At 39.1% G+C, this 14,511-nt stretch overlaps 1 protein-coding gene across 3 annotated transcripts in view; it reads right to left on the bottom strand.

Annotated features, from left to right (window-relative positions):
- The window catches only part of acsl1a (acyl-CoA synthetase long chain family member 1a), a 30,939-nt gene that overhangs the window by 5,286 nt on the left and 11,142 nt on the right, over positions 1-14,511 (bottom strand). For 2 of the 3 annotated variants that reach the window (XM_033623806.2, XM_033623807.2), the window contains exons 2-16: positions 11,627-11,839; positions 9,355-9,469; positions 9,206-9,270; positions 8,989-9,090; positions 5,594-5,693; positions 5,303-5,478; positions 5,008-5,040; positions 4,798-4,849; positions 4,644-4,717; positions 2,407-2,484; positions 1,104-1,238; positions 754-888; positions 390-485; positions 221-293; positions 39-127 (exon numbers count right to left, since the gene is read on the bottom strand). In XM_033623806.2, the coding sequence (XP_033479697.1) occupies positions 39-127; positions 221-293; positions 390-485; positions 754-888; positions 1,104-1,238; positions 2,407-2,484; positions 4,644-4,717; positions 4,798-4,849; positions 5,008-5,040; positions 5,303-5,478; positions 5,594-5,693; positions 8,989-9,090; positions 9,206-9,270; positions 9,355-9,469; positions 11,627-11,821 (1,518 nt within the window). In that variant the 5' untranslated portion in view covers positions 11,822-11,839. Of the gene's footprint in view, positions 1-38; positions 128-220; positions 294-389; positions 486-753; positions 889-1,103; positions 1,239-2,406; positions 2,485-2,544; positions 2,623-4,643; positions 4,718-4,797; positions 4,850-5,007; positions 5,041-5,302; positions 5,479-5,593; positions 5,694-8,988; positions 9,091-9,205; positions 9,271-9,354; positions 9,470-11,626; positions 11,840-14,511 lie in introns of all 3 variants that reach the window. The other variant, XM_033623809.2, reaches the window with a different exon arrangement.

The following is a 14,511-nucleotide window of genomic DNA, read 5'->3' on the forward strand; positions in this document are numbered from 1 at the left end:
ACAACTGTATGTGTTTGATTGTTAGTGAAAACACACACCTCTCCCTCTCCATTGGCTGCCAGGTAGTTCATTTCTGCCACATCCACCAGTTTGATATAGTTGCAGGGCAGAGGAGGCCCGACGTGACCTGCAGATGCAAAACAGTCACAGTGGTTCAAATCTATATCTATGTATATATCTCTATATATCTATATTACATGAGAATGGACAAGAGATTTACCTGCAGTCCAGTCTCCAGGCACTGACATAGAGCACCCAGCTGTACATTCAGTCTGACCGTAGCCTTCATAGAACTGGAGTGCAGAGCATAAGAGTCGTCAGTGACATTCGCAGTTATTCATACAGACTGGTCAAACAATCAGCAAGATGAGTGAGTGAATGTGATTCACCTGACAGCCCAGTGCGGCTCGCAGGAACGTCAGGATGGTTGGAGACACCGGTGCTGCTCCTGTAATCATGAGTCTGACACGACCGCCCAGGCTTGCCTGCAAAGTGCGAAACAAACAGGAAGGGCGTTGTTAATGGCTGTTACTACTGCTTTTTGGCACCTCTGGTTAGACGCCAAACTGCATTTCGTTGTCTTAGTACCTATGCGGGGACAATAAAGTTGAATCTAATATTACTAAACATCAAACCTTCTGATTTAAATATTAAAATGAATGCAAGGAACTTATTACATGTAAGTATGTGTGATATCAGCAGTAAAAGTAATACGTTTAAGAAGTGAACAAAAACACAAGACGCCATGTTTACCTGCACTTTTCTGAAGATGATTTTGTCCCACATGCTGTCCTTTCTGACCACGCCACTTTTAAGCTCTGCCTCCTTTCTCCTGAAAGCAAAATCGAGCAGCCATCTCTTTATCGGCGTGTTGGCTTGACTGAAGACCTGTGGAGAAATCACCATTATTTTATCACCACATTTTATATCAAACATTAAACAAGGCAACAGACTAGAGAAATGGGACTTGTGTTAATAAGTAAGTAAATAAACAGAGTAAAAAACAGCACATTATAATCACAGATAGAAATTCCCAATATTTCAAAAACAAAATGAGAGACTGACTTCTGTAGACTAACACGAGGAACATTAGATAAACTGACCTTATCAAACATGCGGTTGAGGAGACGCGGGACCACAGGGAAGACTGTTGGCCGCAGTGTTTTCAAGTCATCCATCAAAAGTCGAATGTCCCCTTGGAAATAGCCGATTCGAGCCCCGTGGACCAGGATGACACCCTGATGAAGAGAAAGCTTATTTCTACTTGTGGCACATTAAATCAGTGTGACAATTTAACCACACGGGGGCAGTGTTGTGAACATTTGGTTAGGGTTAGTCTAATTTTCAAAATCCACTCCATTTTCCAAATGCAGAAGCTGCTTTTGGCAGGGCTGCTAAAAAAACTTTGGAGGTGTTGGGGATGATTGGATTGATTATGGATCACAAATTCATTACAACAGCTGAGAAGGACAAAGTTAAGCAACACAAGCCCCGTTTGTTTTTGCATCACTACGTTCCACCACACAGTTTCCCACTTTCTTTATGCGTTACTTTGGGGACAATAAACATGTCTTTTTCCTATAAAACTTCTCTTTTAATTTAACAAAAATAAATAAAAATTCTGAAAAAAAAAGTGTTTAATTTTGTCTTAACAAAAACCAAATGCACAAGATTACATCTATTAAAAGTACAGTCACAAAGGAACAAAATAAAGGAATAAATATGGAAATATCTGCTTAAAGAATAAATAAACAATATTAAGAATCTGGCCAAACATTTAATGCCAACTCTGAGTTCACTTTATTTAGACACTCAGTGTTGCAGGCACATTTCTGTCAGTACTCAAAATCTATTAAATGCCCAGCCTTAAAGCTTAAGAAGTTAAAGGTATACTACGCAGGATTTGCCTAAAAAGAACAATCTGTAATCCATCTAAATCATCACCGATGACCCAGTAGAAGAGCGTGGCAGTGTTTTGTTCTGCAGAGACTCTGCCCTCTGCCTGTATTTAACTTATTTTCTTCTTATGCTTGGTGTTTGGTTCGTTTACGAGTGTATGCTCCCACAGCAGTGAGGTCAGGGCTTTAAATAAAGGTAGCGACCTGGTGCCGGACAGTGAGCAGCAAGCATCCAAGAGATGTAAAAAATGCAAATATAGCCAGGTGTAATGCCAAACAAGAGTGAATCTGGGGTTGGCTTGGACTTTTGCTGGCGAGTGTGTTCCCATACAGTAACTGATAATCCTGCATAGCATAGCTTTAAATAAAACCTACTAACTATACAGTTGTTTCCAAAAATTGATTTCACATTTTAATAAATCCCAAAAACTCTGACGGTAATCCCAGACTCTTAAAACCCCTCTTTCATTATCTAATACATCTGAAGGTGAACAAGTGCAGCACATACCTGTACAACCCTCTCAAACATGTGAGCTAGAGGGAGATAGGATACATGAATATCATGGACGTTCAGCATGCAGTGTACCTGCAGAGGACACACAAAGCAAAACATGCGCATATGCGGGTCAAGCATGGCGTACTATACCTCTACCACCCTCTCAAACATGTGGGCCAAGGGGAGGAAGGAGATGAGCACATCTTTACGGGAGGGCTTCAGTGTGCCCTGGATGACAACAAACACGGGGGAGGAGGAGGAGGAAAAAGGAGGAGTGAGGAGGAATGGACCAAAGAGGACAGCAGAGGCGAGATGGATAGGAAAACATAAAAGGTGTCAAAGAGGGTCAACCTGAGTTAGCCAAGGAGTTAAGATTTGAAGAAAGGTTTATGGAACAGCTCAACTCGTATGTTTTATTGGATTCAAATATTATGAATGAAAGGAAGCAGCTTTAGTTTCATAAGTCTGGGCAGCACAGTTCAGTTAAAGGATATTATTTCCTGCCTGTTTATACATGTGTCTAAAAATAATTAATTGCTTTGACATTGTTTCGTGTGCTTTTCTTGTTAATGGTAGTGTAACAAACATGATGTGTGAACTGCTGTGCTTAGGCAACCCAACTCACATTAAGTTTTATTAACAGAGAAGGCAGTATTTGCTTCCTTACTAAAAATACGACTGTCTTTTTATTGCCTTATCTTGCTACACTTCTAGTTTTTTTTCTATGGGAATAACTGTAATATTTAATATTAATATTTAACTGTAAATAAAAAAAAGCTAAAATGAATAAGAACTAAATTATTGTCATGCATGCAGAGGAGGTGTAGGTACTTTTCTCAGCTCTGAGTAGAGTCTGCAGTTTCACTTTCAGGCTGAGATTCAAAAACAATGATTGTAGAGAGTGAGGGGAACACCAGGGAAAAATACACTGTGCATAAATGGAAAAAAAAAAAAAAAAAAGGTTAAAGAAAATTTCTGAATTAGGAAAGGCAGATGCATCCACTTAAAACAAGAAGTAATGTCAAACACACATTAGACGGTGTCATTTATGTTAGGATTCAATGCTTAAAATATTTATCCACCAAGTAGGGTTGGAATGGTGTGAGATTTTCATGTTATGATGACCATCTCAAGAAAGTATGACAGTTTACAGTACTACAATTATTATTATCATTACTTCTATTAGTAGTAGTAGTTACAAAGAGGGCCATCAAAGGAAATGGAAAAAGAAGGATTTTTCGTTGTCAATTTTTATCATTGAAACTTTTTTTTTTTTTTTTTAAATAAATGGAAGTATGTATAAAAAAGTCTGACAGTCAGATGAGGAAAGAAGATGCACATGTGCAGGTGAGCTTCCCCAATTGGATGCATTTTCTTTTTCCAACACCTTACAACCCTGATTCCACAAAAAGGTTTGGATGCTGTGTAAAAAGTAAAATAAAATAAAATCAGAATGCAATGACTTGCCAATCCTTTCTGACATACAGTGGGGAAATGAGTATTTAAAATATCGATTATACATTTTTCTAATGCAGCTATTTACATGAAATTTAGACTAGACACTGGTATTAATTCAATAAAGCTACACAGATAAAGAAATCCTAACATTTTAATACTTAAAAATTATGTGCAATAGGGTGGAATGACATAGGTACTGGACACGCTAGCTGAAATTTATTTAAACACTTGACAAGCCTTTGTTTGCAATACCAGCTTTAAGATGTAAGATGTAAAAAGACACTAATCTCTCAGTGTTCAGATGGGATTTCGGCCTAATCTTCCTCACAGACAGTCTTTAAATCTTGAAGATTTTGGGGGGCTCGCTTGTGAATTTTGAGACAGTAATTTCATTTTCAAAACTTCATCAATTAGTGTCCTCAGTTCCCAAACGCTTACTGGGTGTTGCCTAAAGAAATGTTGATGTAACACAGAGGTAAACATGCCCCTATCCCAACTTTTTTGTGACGTGTTGCAGGCATCAAATTCAGACTTACAGAACATAATCAAGTTTATCAGTCTGAATATCAAATATCTTGATATCTGCAATGTATTCAGGTGAATGTATGTTGAAGAGGATTAGCAAATATTGCATTCTTTTTTCATTTAAGGACATAGCATCCCAACTTTTTGGAATCAGGGTTGTAGATAAGCAAATGAAAACGGTATTATAACTATCTTTTTTAATACCAAGGTGCATGTTTACCGCTGCAACTCTACTTCTCAGTCCAGCCGGTGTGTTTGCTCGTTACCTGTGTTATTCTAATGAAAGCTGCAGTGTTGGAGATTACGTTCCCATGAGTAAGCATTGCACCTTTGGGGTTTCCTGAAAGGAAAATGATGATCATGGTTATACATGAGTTAAAAAAATCCAAAGGTTATGTTGTAAATAAGATGTATAATTACCTGTGGTTCCAGATGTAAAACAGATAACTGCAAGGTCCTCGGATTTAGGGGGCTGTAATCAGACCACAGATCTACACTAATGCATACGAAGCTTGAATTGTTATTGCACTAGAAATGTGATAAGTTTAATAATATGTTTTTTCATAAGAATTAAGGGCATTTTCTGTCGTGCAATCAAAAGGTCAACTGAAGTGTGCTGCTCTTACTCACCACTGGTTTCTGGAGGTTGGCTTTACCCAAGGCCTGGAGTAAACACAAAACGTACAGTGAGATATACTGTGTCTGCAGGAAGTGCTGATAACGATCAAGCGTTAAACACACATCGCCTCAGGGTCTAATTTCCATTTAGCTCTAACCCGAGCACGACTGAATGACAGTGTGACTCAAACAGCAACAACAGCAGGGCACAGCTAATTTCCATGAACATCTGCTGATGGTTGACGCTCAGTAAATAGATGTTGTACATTCATAGTGGACATAAAGAAGACTACTTTATTATTCTTACCTCAAGCTCCTTTAAACTCAGAATCTCAATGCCACATTCCTTTGCACGCGTCACCAGCTCGCTGTCAAACGCCCCCATGAGCACAATCGTCTTCACCGTTCGCCCCTTACCGCTGATGCAGTCCAAAATCATCCGAGCCTTTTCGGGCACGTCACAGATCACTGTTGAGATGGCAGCTGAAAAACAGATGGCACCAAGTTAAACACTTAGTTTGTATCAGTATCACTGCCCTTGATCTAGAGCGCTGCGATAACGCTGCAGGTTGGTGCTTGAAGGTGAACTCTCATGTACCTTTGTCAATAATGTAGCCGATGGCCTCGGTGCCGAGTGTGTCATACAGTGGAACTGCCACCAAGGAGTATGTGTAACAGGCCAGCTCTGAAATGGTCCACTGGGAGACAAGAAAAAACACAGGAAACAGATCAACACAGGGCTCCCACACATTTTTAACATTCATTTTCAAAGGTTTTCCATTACTTTTCTATATTTTACTTCATTTCCTTGACTTCATGCAAGTAGTTTAAACTAGGTGGGCAGATCATTTGATGCAGTAATGGTTTGGTTGAGCGTTGGCTGAAGCTGTCTCACAGATATATCAATGCCTGCCATGTGGGTAGAAGCAGTTAAGTTATCTGGCCTGGCTACAGCAGGTGTGAAATATGTGCAGCTGCTGGCAGTCTGTTGAACAGACTTTTGGTTGTCTTGATGCTTTTTCCCCTTAACATGGCTGACCAAACACTTCCCTCATGTTGCCAATGTCTAACACATTGGTGCAGAGCCTACAACCAGTGTGGCTAGGGTCTGCCTCTCTCTTAAGCTATGTATTATATTCCATAACTTCAAAAGACATACTATACTATGATTTTTTTCACGATTTTTGACAAAATACTATACTATGACGTTTTTTTTCATGATTTTTGACAACATACTACACTATGTTTTTTCATGATTTTTGACAACATATTATACTATGAGGTTTTTTCACGATTTTGGACGACATACTACACTATGACGTTTTCATGATTTTTGACAACATACTATACTATGACATTTTTTTCATTTTTGACGACATACTACACTATGACGTTCTTTTCATGATTTTTGACGACATACCATACTATGACATTTTTTCATGATTTTGTACGACATACTATTCTATAATGTTTTTTCATGATTTTGGACGACATAGTACTCTGACATTTTTTCATGATTTCTGACGTAATACCATACTATGGCATTTTTATGTACAGTACAGGCCAAAAGTTTGGACACACCTTCTCATTCAATGCGTTTTCTTTATTTTCATGACTATTTACATTGTAGATTCTCACTGAAGGCATCAAAACTATGAATGAACACATGTGGAGTTATGTACTTAACAAAAAAAGGTGAAATAACTGAAAACATGTTTTATATTCTAGTTTCTTCAAAATAGCCACCCTTTGCTCTGATTACTGCTTTGCACACTCTTGGCATTCTCTCCATGAGCTTCAAGAGGTAGTCACCTGAAATGGTTTTCCAACAGTCTTGAAGGAGTTCCCAGAGGTGTTTAGCACTTGTTGGCCCCTTTGCCTTCACTCTGCGGTCCAGCTCACCCCAAACCATCTGGATTGGGTTCAGGTCCGGTGACTGTGGAGGCCAGGTCATCTGCCGCAGCACTCCATCACTCTCCTTCTTGGTCAAATAGCCCTTACACAGCCTGGAGGTGTGTTTGGGGTCATTGTCCTGTTGAAAAATAAATGATCGTCCAACTAAACGCAAACCGGATGGGATGGCATGTCGCTGCAGGATGCTGTGGTAGCCATGCTGGTTCAGTGTGCCTTCAATTTTGAATAAATCCCCAACAGTGTCACCAGCAAAACACCCCCACACCATCACACCTCCTCCTCCATGCTTCACAGTGGGAACCAGGCATGTGGAATCCATCCGTTCACCTTTTCTGCGTCTCACAAAGACACGGCGGTTGGAACCAAAGATCTCAAATTTGGACTCATCAGACCAAAGCACAGATTTCCACTGGTCTAATGTCCATTCCTTGTGTTTCTTGGCCCAAACAAATCTCTTCTGCTTGTTGCCTCTCCTTAGCAGTGGTTTCCTAGCAGCTATTTGACCATGAAGGCCTGATTGGCGCAGTCTCCTCTTAACAGTTGTTCTAGAGATGGGTCTGCTGCTAGAACTCTGTGTGGCATTCATCTGGTCTCTGATCTGAGCTGCTGTTAACTTGCCATTTCTGAGGCTGGTGACTCGGATGAACTTATCCTCAGAAGCAGAGGTGACTCTTGGTCTTCCTTTCCTGGGTCGGTCCTCATGTGTGCCAGTTTCGTTGTAGCGCTTGATGGTTTTTGCGACTCCACTTGGGGACACATTTAAAGTTTTTGCAATTTTCCGGACTGACTGACCTTCATTTCTTAAAGTAATGATGGCCACTCATTTTTCTTTAGTTAGCTGATTGGTTCTTGCCATAATATGAATTTTAACAGTTGTCCAATAGGGCTGTCGGCTGTGTATTAACCTGACTTGTGCACAACACAACTGATGGTCCCAACCCCATTGATAAAGCAAGAAATTCCACTAATTAACCCTGATAAGGCACACCTGTGAAGTGGAAACCATTTCAGGTGACTACCTCTTGAAGCTCATGGAGAGAATGCCAAGAGTGTGCAAAGCAGTAATCAGAGCAAAGGGTGGCTATTTTGAAGAAACTAGAATATAAAACATGTTTTCAGTTATTTCACCTTTTTTTGTTAAGTACATAACTCCACATGTGTTCATTCATAGTTTTGATGCCTTCAGTGAGAATCTACAATGTAAATAGTCATGAAAATAAAGAAAACGCATTGAATGAGAAGGTGTGTCCAAACTTTTGGCCTGTACTGTACTTCCCAGGCATTTGCGGATAAGAGACTGCTAGTCCTTGCTAACTTAACTCGCTCATTACACATTCTCACTTACAACTGGCTGCATATGCATGTGTATCACATGATACTAGTGACATTTCAACAGTCATGCAGCCCAGCATTAGATTTAAAATTGGTAATACAGGGAATGTGTTTTGCATAATGTTGGACTTTTTGGGGGATTTTCATGAACAAATTTTGAACAATAACCAAAACAATGTATATTAAAAACTTTTCCATAACTTCCTCTCAATTCCAAACCATCCCCAGGCCTGGAAAACTCATTTTCTAATTTCATAACTTTTTCAAGAATTTCATAACCATGAAAATTCCGTCAACATCACTAATGAAAGACATGAATGTGAAGGAAATGATTTCCTAACACCAATAAAAAGTGCTGGAACATCTTTGGAATAGAAGCTGATCTTTTTGGTTCTTACGTCATACTGTAATTGGGCAAAACCACGGACAATCTCATGACCCAGGACAAATACCTCTACGAAGTAATTTTGGCCGTGAGCAAGAAAGCCATCACACAGAAGACTATTTCGCCCACTGTCAACATGTGCAATAATTTAATCTCACTTGTGCAATAACCCCATTTCACCTTGACTGTATATATTCTGTGTAAATAATATATACATATATATATATATATATATATACACATATATATATATATATATATATATATATATATATATATATATATATATATATATATATATATATATATATATATATATATATATAGTAACCTAAACAAGATTATTTACACATTTGTTGTACCTCTGGCCTGTTCTGGGAAAAGATGCCGATGTGCTTGTCTCCTGTATGAGAGTGTCCTCTGTGAAGGAGAGCAGAGCCCATGTGCTCCGCTCTGTCTGCCACCTGTGCAAAACAACAACAAAGAGAGTCTGATTTTTAAAACCTATTGTGACTTGGCAAGCTGTCTATTGTGGACAAATTGAATGTTAGATTTCCATGTCTGTGTTCAACATCTCACCTCACTGTACGACTGCCACTCATATGGCTGGTTTGGTTTCCTTGATCCTAAACAAGGTCCGTCATCTGTGAAAGAAAATAAAGCTCTTTTTTTTATCTACATTCACTAGAAGAATTATAGCACATCATGTTACTGATACAAACACTTACTTGATACTCTGAGCCCACGTTGGAACACCTCGTACATTGTGCGTGCATCACTGTAGTAGTGTGTCATGTGCTCATCATTGTCGTTCAGTACTGACCTCCTTGCACGTTCTCCACCCTATGAGGGAAAAAAATCTAAGTTAGGACAAGCACTTAAACCTCTGACACCTCACCTCACATTTCTCTAATTGTGAGCACCGTCGAGAAATGGAGAATACAGATGCACTGAGGAGGATGTGGTCCTCAGATAGGGCACTATGCAGCAGTTGCAGTTTGAGCTCAAATGTGTAATGACAGAAAACAGTGGGACAAAGGAAGCAATAGCTGGAGCGAGCCATTTACACTCAGCAGAGAGAACCATATGTTAGTAATCTTGTTTCTTTATGAGACTCAACTAGTTCCAAGTGAAAGTAAGCTGAACATGATGTAGCAGAAAACTGAAACCAAGATTTTTTAAATTTCTCTTTCTACCACTGAAAAACCTGTCAGCACTGTCGCCTCACAGCAAGTGGGTCTCCAGTTGGAGCCCTTCTGTGTGGAGTTTGCATGTTCTCCCCATGTCAGCGTGGGTTTTCTCCCGGTACTCCGGCTTCCTCCCACAGTCCAAAGACATGCAGGTGACGTCAGCTGATGACTCTAATTGACCGTAGGTGTGAATGTGTGCACGACTGGTTGTCTGTCTCTATGCGTCAGCCCTGTGATAGTCTTTGGATAATACATGATTTGCTAATGCGTTAAAAACCTCTTAAAGATATACTATGCAGAATTGTTGGTTACTGCTTGTAAACACACTCACAAGCAAAAGTGAAAGTAAAAGCCAACCCCAGATTCACTTTCATTTGGCATTTTGCCTCGCTGTATTTCCATTTTTAGCACTGTTTCTCTTGGATGCCTGCTGCTTACAGTCTGGCACCTGGTCACTACCTTTTATAAAGCCCTGACCGCACCTGACTGCTGTGGGACACACACCCATAAACGTCCTGAACACAGAAAACAAGACAATACAAGCAGAGGGCAGAGTATCTGCAGATTTATACACCATCACACACTTCTTCTGGGTCATATGCGATGATTGAGAGGGATTACTTTTGTATAAGTCTACACATTGTTTTGTTAGGAAAAGCCTGCAGAGTATATCTTTAGCTCTCTCTTTGGTTCAGTTTCTATTAACAAATTAACTGTGGAATTAATGTTAACAAGTCATTAGTAAAAGGTTTTTTTAATCCATCAGGTCTGGAGTTGTAAATGAGGTCAACAGTCCATGAAGTAAAGAGCTAAAGCTGAAAAGACAAAGCAAGTGTCCTGCTGAGGGAGGATAAACACCAAGTAGAGCTTTTTCACAACCTGGCAACCCAAAACTTGTATCTTTATCATTAATGGCTTAAATTAAGCTTAGATAACTTAATTAATTACAGCTAATAAGCTATTTAAAGCATGCCTTATTAGAAAGTGGTGCTGGAATGATACAAAGCAAGTATTAATAAAGTGCACTTTACCAACACAGCCAGCTTTAGCTCATCTGAGATGAACAGACGTATCTGAACGAAAATTTTAGTAACATGTTTTATTTATGACATGTTAGCTTGTAGGCAAACTGGCAGTGTCTGACACCACCTTAGTGACTGTGAAACATACAAAAAAATCTGTTTGGATGGGGTTGTTTTTGCTCCGTTGTCCGGGTTACAAAAACTGCACTCTACCATGTTTCCTGTCAAAACTTTCCCAATGCTAATGCAAACTCAGGCTCTCTGACAAGTCGGCTCTGCTCTGGAGGTGTGTGGCAGTCTGTTCCCCTGATGATATGCCTTTCCCATATTAAACAGCAATTGGCTTTTGTATTAGTGACGTGCCTAATCTAGCTTGCTCAGCATACATTTGAATCTCATATTTTAGGGAAGTGCTGATCCCAGTCCATCTGCTGCTTCAGTAGAAGAATGTGAAAACACCTCTCTGGTGACAAACTTGGCACAGATACAAGTCAGAATAGTCAAGCTCACACATTTTAGGGGTCATAAACAAAAGAAAAACACATTCTGGAGCAAAGGAGGGCTTTAAAGTTTCTGGGAAGGATCTTATTAACATTCCTGCTGAATGAGGTTTGCCGAGTTTCCCTCCAGTGGTTGGATCATGCTTCAATTATTCCTCTGACACACGGCATTACAACGCAGTGGGTGGACAGACACATCATTGTTTTCTCTACTGTAGCATCCACATTCCATGAATTAATTTAGGATATCGGATATTATCAAAAGGAAAAAAAGAAGAGAGCACCTACTGGAATTTCTACTGACTGCAGGCCGAGGTCACAGGGTGGTTTGAGGGCTTTCGGCCGGGTGGCGAACCAGTATGTGGTGAAGGCAGCGAAGGCACCCATGCCCATGAGAGCATTGGTGGGCAAGCTGCGCATGTACTGCCGAACATCATCCAGCTCGGGAATCCGCAGCTGTCTCAGGACATCCTGAGCCTGCATGACTGTTGTGCACTGACCCTGCGGGGAAACACACACAGGAGCGTTATTACATTAGGAAACTTTTGGTCTGCACTTCTTCTGCGTATGTGTGTCTCTGTTCCAGTTAAGCTCAGAAATATGTTTGGGAAATTTCAGTTTTACTTCATCATAAAGTAACCGATTTACCATCCATGATGAGTGTAATCACAGACTTCTTTCTTTTACTGTAATTTACGTATAAAACTGTTTAAAATGTTTCTAATTTGCTGTTCCTGTAAAGTTCCCTCAGGATGTGATGGTACACTAGGCAGACTATCTCTTTATCAATGGGGCTCTTGTTTTAGACCATTACACAGCAACATGAGAGCTCGCTCTCACTGAAGAAGAATAGTGCTCCCATTCAGAGTTAAAGGTAGTTCACTGCCATCTGTGAAAACACCCTCTTTAACTATTACATGATCTCATTTTGCACTGCTCTTTTTTACTTTTAAAAGATTATTTTTGTCTTTAATGCACAGTTTAAAAGGCACAGTACACTGACAGAAAATTAATCAACCATTTTGATAATTGATTAATCATTTAAGTCATTTAAAAGAATTCAAACCCTCTCTTGTTTAAGATTCTCAAATGTGACAATTTCTGTTTTTCCTTGTCTTAACATTACATTAAAATGAATATTTTAAGGTTATGAACTGCAGGACATTAAATTTCAGTTTTTAGATTGTGATGGATATTTTTAACCTTTTACTGTTTGTTTTGCATTTCTGAAAATTCTGAATTCTGAAAATAATCATTAGTTGCAGCCCTTACAGTTAATAAAAGTCCCTGACTTGAATCAGACAGGACACTGAAGCTACACTGTATGTATCTTCACCTGTAGGCCACCCTTTTTCTGAACTGTTACCATCCTGGTGTCCAACATGTTTCAAGTCAACAGCTGCCCCAGCTAAAGAAAATGTCCTGAATTAGAACCACACATTGGTCACATTGTTTTGACTTCGTAGTATTACTTCTTATCTTAGACCTTCATTTCTTCCTGTTACTGTCAAGCAACTGACAGCAGGCAAAATATGAAAGCTTATTCCTGACACAAGACGTAATAATAACAGAGAAACATAATGGATGAAACTGAAACAAAGCATTAAGGACAGATCCACAATGAATCATACAGCATTTAGCACTGTGATTCAGTGATTATCCAACCCTTAAGCATCACACTACTCAAATATGTTGGGCATATAAACACATAAGACATCTGTGGAAACAAATGAAAGCCATATGTATTGGAATTTTAACAGCCACTGAAGAATTCGATGTTCATAAATTCAAATCCAAAGATTCAAGTTTGAGATTTAAAAAAAAAGTAGATTGAGGCTGAAATATTTTTGGTTAAAATTCAAGTGGAAAATTTTCAAACAGCAACATCACAGCTACTCAGGACAATAAATAACAGAAGGAGCACAAACTGGTCAACTTACTAAAGCTCCATCAGTGTCTCTGGCAGTCATTTTTGGTTTTCAACTTTCGAGCAGCTTTTTTGGACCACATGACTGGCAGACCGTACTCTGATTGGTCAGATTTCGGTTTTAACTGCATTTAGGCTTGACTGCCTATCTTGTCCTGAGTAGCCCATACAATGCTAGTGGAAAGTCTTCATCTTGATTTTTTGGATCTGAATTTGACCGAGAATTTGAGCAAACTAAATTCAGCTCTAAACTTTTTAAAGCCTTTCTAATCTTCAGCTTTTGAAATAAAGAAATTTCATATTTTCAAAAAGGTAAATTCAGAATGAACAAAGTCAGATAACCTATATGGTTTGCAAAGTAAAATATTTCTATACAATGAATTCAGTTGAGTTTACATTTCAATATTAAGTATTCAATGGCTGTTAAAGCCAAATACTTACTTCTCTTATTTGCTTCCACAAAAAGAAATCACCACTTTGAGCTGTTTCGAATTAGGTTTGATGTTGCACTTTTAAATGTGAAGTTTAATACGTCATAATTCATAATTTATTTATGTTTTATGCCCTCTTCTGAATGTAGCTTATAAACTGTAGGGCATCAGATGAGTGATGTGTATAAAGACGATCATTAAAATGAATCACTCAGAGCACAAAATCAAATGCTAGTAGTCATGTGTTGTTTACAAGAACAAGAACTTCAGATCCTTGAACGAGGAAAGAGCCTTTTTCTTTGAGCTGTCTGATGTTTAAAACCATAAAACTAAAAGCTGAAGATTGTTTTCAAAGACAAACTTCCAATGTCAGTATGCTACTGAAAGTGTGAATGTTCCACCATTGTTCTTGTTCCTCACTTCCACACACAATGTATACAAAAGGAAGATGTGCTCTCCCATTCAGCAGCTGTGCATTTGGAAACAAAGACACAGGAAGGAAATATGACTCCGCACACATTTGCAGATCACAAGCCCTCATGGAGGAACAAGGACACCACCACAGACACTCAATGCTACGCTACCTGTTTCTGGTGGGAAGAGGGGCTTTGTGGTCCGGATGTTTTAGAAATGAACTCACTGGTCTGAAACCTCAGACTTCAAAGTCGTGGATAAATGGCTCTGTTCCTCTGAAATTTTAATAAAACAGTCAAATGACTTCTAATTACATGTTAATGTGAAATGCAAATTAGACGAGCCTGTGGCAAGATGGCCAATTTAAACTCACCAGCTAATACATCTCACCAGCAGTTATA

This window comes from Epinephelus lanceolatus, chromosome 3 (genome assembly GCF_041903045.1).
Source record: "Epinephelus lanceolatus isolate andai-2023 chromosome 3, ASM4190304v1, whole genome shotgun sequence".
NCBI lineage: Eukaryota > Metazoa > Chordata > Actinopteri > Perciformes > Serranidae > Epinephelus > Epinephelus lanceolatus.